This window comes from Salmo salar, chromosome 03 (genome assembly GCF_965601325.2).
Source record: "Salmo salar chromosome 03, fSalSal1, whole genome shotgun sequence".
Lineage (NCBI taxonomy): Eukaryota > Metazoa > Chordata > Actinopteri > Salmoniformes > Salmonidae > Salmo > Salmo salar.
Window position 1 is genome coordinate 95,614,507 of NC_138293.1, and position 10,814 is coordinate 95,625,320.

At 41.6% G+C, this 10,814-nt stretch overlaps 1 protein-coding gene across 1 annotated transcript in view; it reads left to right on the plus strand.

Moving 5' to 3' along the window:
- Nucleotides 1-5,775, plus strand: part of LOC106602029 (peripheral myelin protein 22) — a 544,081-nt gene extending 538,306 nt beyond the window's left edge. Inside the window, exon 5 of the mRNA XM_082972903.1 lies at nt 5,578-5,775. Within this exon, the coding sequence (XP_082829029.1) occupies nt 5,578-5,735 (158 nt within the window). The 3' untranslated portion in view covers nt 5,736-5,775. The remainder of the gene's footprint in view (nt 1-5,577) is intronic.
- The last annotated feature ends 5,039 nt before the right edge of the window (nt 5,776-10,814 follow it).

The following is a 10,814-nucleotide window of genomic DNA, read 5'->3' on the forward strand; positions in this document are numbered from 1 at the left end:
GTTCAGCTGGAGAGACACAACAACACAGTAATTCAGTATGTCTGGTCCTCCATCATGGAACGAGTTGTTCAGCTGTAGAGACACAACAACACAGTAATTCAGTATGTCTGGTCCTCCATCATGTTGTTCAGCTGTAGAGACACAACAACACAGTAATTCAGTATGTCTGGTCCTCCATCATGGAACGAGATGTTCAGCTGTAGAGACACAACAACACAGTAATTCAGTATGTCTGGTCCTCCATCATGTTGTTCAGCTGTAGAGACACAACAACACAGTAATTCAGTATGTCTGGTCCTCCATCATGGAACGAGATGTTCAGCTGGAGAGACACAACAACACAGTAATTCAGTATGTCTGGTCCTCCATCATGTTGTTCAGCTGTAGAGACACAACAACACAGTAATTCAGTATGTCTGGTCCTCCATCATGGAACGAGATGTTCAGCTGGAGAGACACAACATCACAGTAATTCAGTATGTCTGGTCCTCCATCATGTTGTTCAGCTGTAGAGACACAACAACACAGTAATTCAGTATGTCTGGTCCTCCATCATGTTGTTCAGCTGTAGAGACACAACAACACAGTAATTCAGTATGTCTGGTCCTCCATCATGTTGTTCAGCTGTAGAGACACAACAACACAGTAATTCAGTATGTCTGGTCCTCCATCATGTTGTTCAGCTGTAGAGACACAACAACACAGTAATTCAGTATGTCTGGTCCTCCATCATGTTGTTCAGCTGTAGAGACACAACAACACAGTAATTCAGTATGTCTGGTCCTCCATCATGTTGTTCAGCTGTAGAGACACAACAACACAGTAATTCAGTATGTCTGGTCCTCCATCATGTTGTTCAGCTGTAGAGACACAACACAGTAATTCAGTATGTCTGGTCCTCCATCATGTTGTTCAGCTGTAGAGACACAACAACACAGTAATTCAGTATGTCTGGTCCTCCATCATGTTGTTCAGCTGTAGAGACACAACAACACAGTAATTCAGTATGTCTGGTCCTCCATCATGTTGTTCAGCTGTAGAGACACAACAACACAGTAATTCAGTATGTCTGGTCCTCCATCATGTTGTTCAGCTGTAGAGACACAACAACACAGTAATTCAGTATGTCTGGTCCTCCATCATGGAACGAGATGTTCAGCTGTAGAGACACAACAACACAGTAATTCAGTATGTCTGGTCCTCCATCATGTTGTTCAGCTGTAGAGACACAACAACACAGTAATTCAGTATGTCTGGTCCTCCATCATGGAACGAGTTGTTCAGCTGTAGAGACACAACAACACAGTAATTCAGTATGTCTGGTCCTCCATCATGTTGTTCAGCTGTAGAGACACAACAACACAGTAATTCAGTATGTCTGGTCCTCCATCATGTTGTTCAGCTGTAGAGACACAACAACACAGTAATTCAGTATGTCTGGTCCTCCATCATGTTGTTCAGCTGTAGAGACACAACAACACAGTAATTCAGTATGTCTGGTCCTCCATCATGGAAAGAGTTGTTCAGCTGTAGAGACACAACAACACAGTAATTCTGTATCCCTGGTCCTAGTTGCCATAGTTACAGTAGGGATTTAACATTTTACACTAAAGGGGAAAAACACAATGCCCATTTTAATGAGGATAAAAGTATCTTGTTTCAGGTCAGTTCTACCTTTCTATCTTAAAATCAAATCGAATGTTCTCAAAGCCCTGAAATCATAGCTTCATACCAGACTTGGGTAAAGGTCACATAATTTTAAGTATTTGAGGTGAACTTAATCTCCCCTGATGATTAAACCTTTGGGACTATTCCATTCCATTTTAACAATAACTTATAGTTTTGGTAATAAATCAGGGTGTGACAGTGACTCTGACTCCACCTAGTGGTATCCCCACAGAATTATACAGGGGTTTCCCTGCCCACCTGCCATGTCATATCAACACATATGGTTTAGGGTTTAGATCTGGTATCATTGGGTTCACTCAGGTTCTGTTGTACAGGACTTGTTCTGGATCTCTTTCTACACTGAGGACAGTCATAGTCTCCTGAAGGAGCAGGTTTCTCCCAGTATCTGGTGATGCACTGTCTGCAGAACCTGTGTCCACAGGTGATAGAGACTGGATCCCTCAGCACCTGCTATAAAGAATCACACACACCATTTGGGAGACACACTTCCTTGATCAAACATATACTTACTTATACTTTCCTGCTCTGTCCTCTCTCCAGTTTATAGTTTATAGAATATCCTGCTCTGTCCTCTCTCCAGTTTAGTTTATAGAATATCCTGCTCTGTCCTCTCTCCAGTTTAGAGTTTATAGGATATCCTGCTCTGTCCTCTCTCCAGTTTAGAGTTTATAGGATATCCTGCTCTGTCCTCTCTCCAGTTTAGAGTTTATAGAATATCCTGCTCTGTCCTCTCTCCAGATTAGTTTATAGAATATCCTCCTCTGTCCTCTCTCCAGTTTAGAGTTTATAGAATATCCTGCTCGGTCCTCTCTCCAGTTTAGTTTATAGAATATCCTGCTCTGTCCTCTCTCCAGTTTAGTTTATAGAATATCCTGCTCTGTCCTCTCTCCAGTTTAGTTTATAGAATATCCTGCTCGGTCCTCTCTCCAGTTTAGTTTATAGAATATCCTGCTCGGTCCTCTCTCCAGTTTAGTTTATAGAATATCCTGCTCTGTCCTCTCTCCAGTTTAGTTTATAGAATATCCTGCTCTGTCCTCTCTCCAGTTTAGTTTATAGAATATCCTGCTCTGTCCTCTCTCCAGTTTAGTTTATAGAATATCCTGCTCTGTCCTCTCTCCAGTTTAGTTTATAGAATATCCTGCTCTGTCCTCTCTCCAGTTTAGTTTATAGAATATCCTGCTCTGTCCTCTCTCCAGTTTAGAGTTTATAGGATATCCTGCTCTGTCCTCTCTCCAGTTTAGAGTTTATAGGATATCCTGCTCTGTCCTCTCTCCAGTTTAGAGTTTATAGAATATCCTGCTCTGTCCTCTCTCCAGATTAGTTTATAGAATATCCTCCTCTGTCCTCTCTCCAGTTTAGAGTTTATAGAATATCCTGCTCGGTCCTCTCTCCAGTTTAGTTTATAGAATATCCTGCTCTGTCCTCTCTCCAGTTTAGTTTATAGAATATCCTGCTCTGTCCTCTCTCCAGTTTAGTTTATAGAATATCCTGCTCGGTCCTCTCTCCAGTTTAGTTTATAGAATATCCTGCTTGGTCCTCTCTCCAGTTTAGTTTATAGAATATCCTGCTCTGTCCTCTCTCCAGTTTAGTTTATAGAATATCCTGCTCTGTCCTCTCTCCAGTTTAGTTTATAGAATATCCTGCTCTGTCCTCTCTCCAGTTTAGTTTATAGAATATCCTGCTCTGTCCTCTCTCCAGTTTAGTTTATAGAATATCCTGCTCGGTCCTCTCTCCAGTTTAGTTTATAGAATATCCTGCTCTGTCCTCTCTCCAGTTTAGTTTATAGAATATCCTGCTCTGTCCTCTCTCCAGTTTAGAGTTGATAGGATATTTTGCTCTGACCTGAAAATAGCTGTACAGCGACGTTCCCCATCCATCCTGACAGAGCATGAGAGGATCTGCAGAGAAGAATGGGAGAAACTCTCCAAATACAGGTGTGCCAAGCTTGTAGCGTCATACCCAAGAAGACTCGAGGTTGTAATCGCTGCCAACGGTGCTTCAACAAAATACTGAGTAAAGGGTCTGAATTTTTATGTAAATGTGATAAACTGACAATGCTTGATATTTTACAGGAATTCATCTAAAGTGTTAATTATGTTAAATATGTAAATTCAAAAACTGTTAGGCATGCTATTTTGTCACCTGGTGGACACCTATGGTTCATCTGTAAGTCTAGAGAATGGAGGGTTATGGGGAAAGATGGCGTCAGTAACTCATTAGGACAGGTGATTGACCTGATGGAAGACACCTAGTAGAGATACAGGTTGCTACTGTTTCTTTGGGATTTAATTATCCTGTTGCTACTCATCATTTTGTACTTTGGGATTTTACCTTTTTGCATTCATATCACTTGGAACCTGTTAATCTCGTCTGGTTTAAAATGCTTTCTTTTACCTACCTGGAATCTGTGACAAACAATGGACAATTCATTTGTGAGTAATAAATTCATTTGAACTGCATCAAAAATGATCCTTTCATCTACGGAAACATGTAAGGAACCATATCCACGCTGTTTCACATCCAACTGTGATTGGGAGTCCCATAGGGCGGTGCACAATTGTCCCAGCATCGTCCGGGTTTGGCCGGGGTAGGCTGTCATTGTAAATAAGAATTTGTTCTTTAACTGACTTGCCTAGTTAAATAAAGGTTAAATAAAACATATAAACAATATATATATACTGAAATAAAGTAAATAAGTGAATGAATGATTGACATATCAACTATAGTTGAGGTAAACTAGTGGCTAAACTCACAGAAACTAAAGGCCACTTCAATAAACACCTAAATACAGGTGTGTGTATATATATATATATACCTGTTTACCTCAAGTAAGTTGATATGTCAATCATTCATTCACTTATTTACTTTATTTCAGTTGCTTGAAGAGAATTATTAAGACATGAATAACGACCTGAGGATGTTCAAGATGATTCTGAGATTAGATCTCCCACAAGGCTTTGAGAGTCAGAAGCAGGATAAGGAAGAGAGGGGGCTCTGAAGATCACACTGCACTTCCTGAGGAAAATGAACCAGAAGGAGCTTGCTGACACACTGGAGAAAAGTAAGAGCTGTCTGCCTCATGTTGAACGCTGTTTTATAACAAACATTTAAAAGCTGTAGCTAAAGTACAACTAAAGTAGCTGTGTACCTCAATGACACACTGGAGAAAAGTAAGAGCTGTCTGCCTCATGTTGAACGCTGTTTTATAACAAACATTTAAAAGCTGTAGCTAAAGTACAACTAAAGTAGCTGTGTACCTCAATGATATGGTAGCAGCCTTAACACATTTAATCCCAACAGTCACAATAGTGAGAGAAAAAAGTTTATACTTTACAGGCTCTAGAGAAGTTAAAGTTGGACTTATCAGCAAACAAGTAATATATTCTGCATTATTAAGGTGTCCAGTATGATTCAAAAAAGTTTCATATGATTTCTCAGAATGGTCACAACAGGGCCGGATACGACGGTTGGTTTACTGCCTCAATGTTAGGTCCCTTATAACAAGGTTTGGTTTAATGTCTCAATGTTAGGTGTGTCATAATGTCTGAGTTGGAACACAACCAAATCTCATGCTAGATACCGTGTCTTAGCTAGCTAGCTCAATTTGATCTTGTCGGCGGAGTTGGCTGGATAAAAATAACAATTCTGCATATGGCCGCGGTTCTCTGGCTCAGGATGTTAACTAGTGGAAACTAGCAGATTCAGCCCTGTCCCAATATATAGAACATAACCAAGCCTGTCACAAAAGTTTAGTTGTGTCAACTTGGAAAAAATGAATGATCCTCAACAGCTGTCTAAAACTAACCATGCGTTTTTCCCTTCTCTCCCACTCTATCTCTCTCCCTCCTCCTCTCTCATCTCCCCTCCTTTTCCTCCCCCTCTCTCCAGGTCTGTTTGTGATGTGTGGAGCTATAATCTACACTGTAATGAGTCCGGATGGGGAAGAGGATGCTGCGTTCGGCTTTGCCTACGTCCTGGCCTGGGTGTCCTTCCCTCTGTGTCTGGTCAGTGGTCTCATCTACATCGTACTGAGGAAGAGGGAATGAGAAGGGGAGGGAGGCTGAGGTTAAGACCTCACACCACCACCACCAGGAAGAGGGAATGAGAAGGGGAGGGAGGCTGAGGTTAAGACCTCACACCACCACCACCAGGAAGAGGGAATGAGAAGGGGAGGGAAGCTGAGGTTAAGACCTCACACCACCACCACCAGGAAGAGGGAATGAGAAGGGGAGGGAGGCTGAGGTTAAGACCTCACACCACCACCACCAGGAAGAGGGAATGAGAAGGGGAGGGAGGCTGAGGTTAAGACCTCACACCACCACCACCAGGAAGAGGGAATGAGAAGGGGAGGGAGGCTGAGGTTAAGACCTCACACCACTACCACCAGGAAGAGGGAATGAGAAGGGGAGGGAGGCTGAGGTTAAGACCTCACACCACCAGGAAGAGGGAATGAGAAGGGGAGGGAGGCTGAGGTTAAGACCTCACACCACCACCACCAGGAAGAGGGAATGAGAAGGGGAGGGAGGCTGAGTTTAAGACCTCACACCACCAGGAAGAGGGAATGAGAAGGGGAGGGAGGCTGAGGTTAAGACCTCACACCACCACCACCAGGAAGAGGGAATGAGAAGGGGAGGGAGGCTGAGGTTAAGACCTCACACCACCAGGAAGAGGGAATGAGAAGGGGAGGGAGGCTGAGGTGAAGACCTCACACCACCACCACCAGGAAGAGGGAATGAGAAGGGGAGGGAGGCTGAGGTTAAGACCTCACACCACTACCACCAGGAAGAGGGAATGAGAAGGGGAGGGAGGCTGAGGTGAAGACCTCACACCACCACCACCAGGAAGAGGGAATGAGAAGGGGAGGGAGGCTGAGGTGAAGACCTCACACCACCACCACCAGGAAGAGGGAATGAGAAGGGGAGGGAGGCTGAGGTTAAGACCTCACACCACTACCACCAGGAAGAGGGAATGAGAAGGGGAGGGAGGCTGAGGTTAAGACCTCACACCACCAGGAAGAGGGAATGAGAAGGGGAGGGAGGCTGAGGTGAAGACCTCACACCACTACCAGCAGCAGAACACAGCACTGTGCCCCAGGGTTGGGGTCAATTCCATTAGAATTCCAGTCAATTGTCCAACAAGCTTTCTCTGCCCTTAACCATGTTCTGAACACCTCCAAAACAAAGGTCTAGTGGTTTGGTAAGAAAAATGCCCCTCTCCCCACAGGTGTGATTACTACCTCTGAGGGTTTCGAGCTTGAGATAATCACATCATAGAAGTACTTGGGAGTATGGCTAGACGGTACAGTGCCCTTCTCTCAGCGCATATCAAAGCTGCAGGCTAAAGTTAAATCTAGACTTGGTTTCCTCTATCGTAATCGCTCCTCTTTCACCCCAGCTGCCAAACTAACCCTGATTCAGATGATCATCCTACCCATGCTAGATTATGGAGACGTAATTTATAGATCGGCAGGTAAGGGTGCTCTTGTGCGGCTAGATGTTCTTTACCATTCGGCCATCAGATTTGCCACCAGTGATCCTTATAAGACACATCACTGCACTCTATACTCCTCAGTAAACTGGTCATCTCTGTATACCTGTCGCAAGACCCACTGGTTGATGCTTATTTATAAAACCCTCTTAGGCCTCACTCCCCCCTATCTGAGATATCTACTGCAGCCCTCATCCTCCACATACAACACCCGTTCTGCCAGTCACATTCTGTTAAAGGTCCCCAAACACACGTCCCTGGGTCGCTCGTCTTTTCAGTTCGCTGCAGCTGGCGACTGGAACGAGATGCAACAAACACTCAAACTGGACAGTTTTATCTCAATATCTTAATTCAAAGACTCAATCATGGACACTCTTACAGACAGTTGTGGCTGCTTCACGTGATGTAATGTCTCTACCTTCTTGCCCTTTGTGCTGTTGTCTGTGCCCAATAATGTTTGTACCCTGTTTTGTGCTGGTACCAAGTTGTGTTGCTGCCATGTTGTGTTGCTACCATGATGTTGTCATGTTGTGTTGCTACCATGCTGTGTTGTCATGTGTTGCTACCATGCTGTGTTGTCATGTGTTGCTGCCATGCTATGTTGTTGTTTTAGGTCTCTCTTTATGTACTGTTGTGTTGTCTCTCTTGTCGTGATGTCTGTTTTGTCCTATATTTTTTATTTATTAATATTTTTAATCCCGGACACTATCCCCCGGGAGGCCTTTTGCCTTTTGGTAGGCCGTCATTGTAAATAAGAATTTGTTCTTAACTGAATTGCCTAGTTAAATAAAGGTTAAATACAATTTAAATAAAAATGTCAGGAAGTACACTGACATTACAATTCTCTTCAATGCTTCTTAATGAGGTTTACCTTCTGAATTGATTGAAATTTAAATGGAATTGACCCCAACCATGCTGTGCCCACTGACCACCAGAGGAGGCTGGTAAGGGGAGGATGAACGGCTCACAATAAGGGCTGGAATGAAGTGAATGGAATTGTACGTATGTGTTTGATGCATTTCATACCATTCCATTCATTTTATTCCAGCCATTATTATGAGACTGTCCTCCTTGGCACCAGCCACCACTGCTGACCACAGACCAGAAACCAGACAGTCTAACTGGAAAACCACAGATACATTAGTCTGGTCCCAGATCTGTGTGTGCTTTAGCCAACTTTAGATCAGAAGAGTTGGTTTAAACAGATCTGAATCAGGAAACTAATAGTTGGTTAAAACAGATCTGAATCAGGAAACTAATAGTTGGTTTGAACAGATCTGAACCAGGAAACTAAGTTTGGGTTGAACAGATCTGAATCAGGAAACTAAGAGTTGGTTTGAACCGATCTGAATCAGGAAACTAAGAGTTGGTTTGAACAGATCTGAATCAGGAAACTAAGAGTTGGTTTGAACAGATCTGAATCAGGAAACTAAGTTTGGTTTGAACAGATCTGAATCAGGAAACTAAGAATTGGTTTGAACAGATCTGAATCAGGAAACTAAGAGTTGGTTTGAACAGATCTGAATCAGGAAACTAAGAGTTGGTTTAAACAGATCTGAATCAGGAAACTAAGTTTGGTTTGAACAGATCTGAATCAGGAAAATAAGAGTTGGTTAAAACAGATCTGAATCAGGAAACTAAGAGTTGGTTTGAACAGATCTGAATCAGGAAAATAAGAGTTGGTTTGAACAGATCTGAATCAGGAAACTAAGAGTTGGTTTGAACAGATCTGAATCAGGAAACTAAGTTTGGTTTGAACAGATCTGAATAAGGAAACTAAGAGTTGGTTTGAACAGATATGAATCAGGAAACTAAGAGTTGGTTTAAACAGATCTGAATCAGGAAACTAAGTTTGGTTTGATCAGATCTGAATCAGGAAACATATAGTTGGTTTGAGGGTGTCAAGAGTGTCAATAATTTGTGACCCCACTGTATACTTCAAAGTGAGAGATATGGTGAAACTGGATCCATCATAATGATTCTATATGTTATAGTATGCCATGGCCTTTACTGGCCAAAGGTTAAACTGCTGTTATGTTTATGCTATGCTATGGTGTTGTGTCACTAGACTTTGACCAGATATTATTGCATCCGAAGATCAACTGAACATAGAACATAGATACAGAGCCAATTTTCATCAGGAAGGTGCTCTTTCAGCAGAACGAAAAATATCTTCCCAGGGATTATTGTAAAGTGTGTAGGGAAATGAAATGTATGGTGTTATTTTAGTATAGTGAATTACAGTAAAACAGTCAGATGTAACAGTACATTTCACCTGGGACCGGTACGTGACAGTTCAATCGTACAAAATGGCGCTAACTGGGCATAGGCCATTCAAATTCCAAAACACATTGTTCATATATCGTATTATAGGATTCGTGTATCGTGGTTATTTTACAATTTGTAAAAATGTTAATGTGTCATAGTTGTAAATCATCTTTCAGAATATCAAAACATTTGTTGTTTTCAAAATTACAATGATTTCCTGTGTCTTGTGTAATTTGGTATGACACCACTGAAAACACTTTTCTTAACATTGTTATTATGAATTAAATTCAATAATAGAATACTAATAGCATAGCTGTTGAACAAAGCAACACACTATAATGAGTGAAATTATTAAAAGACAAAGTGAGACATTATTATTATTATTATTATTATTGTTATTATTATTATTAGTTCCACTACATGGAGAAGAGGTGAAAAATATCAGTCACGACTACATGTTCATGTGATGCATTAAATCACCTGACTGTTTGGATGTATCTGTTAGTAAATGTTTTATTTCTAAGAGATTTTGAATACAATAGAACAATTGAAATTCCATAATTAGTTGTCACTGTGTTAACCACAACCAACATGCTGGATCTCTGTTTAGGGGTCAGTGCTCTAAAATGAGTCTCTCTGGGGAACATGACACCAAAGCTAAGAGGTGAGATGACAATGTCGTTTAAGAACTTTATTTCTAAATCGTTAAATCCCCCAAAAATTCACATTTGTTATTTTTCATCAGAAATGATTGCTTATGGGTACCTTCATGTGTCTGTAAAATATTGTGGCTCTAAGATTTTAATTTATAGATTTTTGTTTATGAATTTTTGTTCTGCAAAACGCTATATAGCTTGAATGAAATGTTTGTATCCTGTATATATTTGAATGTGATACGTGGTTGTCTCACTAGCACACACACACACACACACACACACACACACACACACACACACACACACACACACACACACACACACACACACACACACACACACACACACACACACACACACACACACAAAACAGCTTCTGCTCCAAAACCATAAGACTCCTGAACATGTATTTAAATGGCTACCCAGACTATTTGCATTTGCAAAGACATTGGCAACTTTGTTCTGATGTTATCGGCGGTCACTGAGAGACGGATAAACCATGTAATTCTATGTTTAATGGAGATCTTTTGTGTATAAAGTGACGCGGAAGGGCAAAAAAGCATCTAACGACTCACTTAGCTGTTCTACGAGTGGTCTGTGACAGGTGTTAGACTATGAGTGTTTTCAACTGCATCATTTATAACAATGGTTTTGGGAAACAGCTCTGTTACAAATTGCCTGTGAGTGACTGTTATCAGCACCTCACAACCCCAA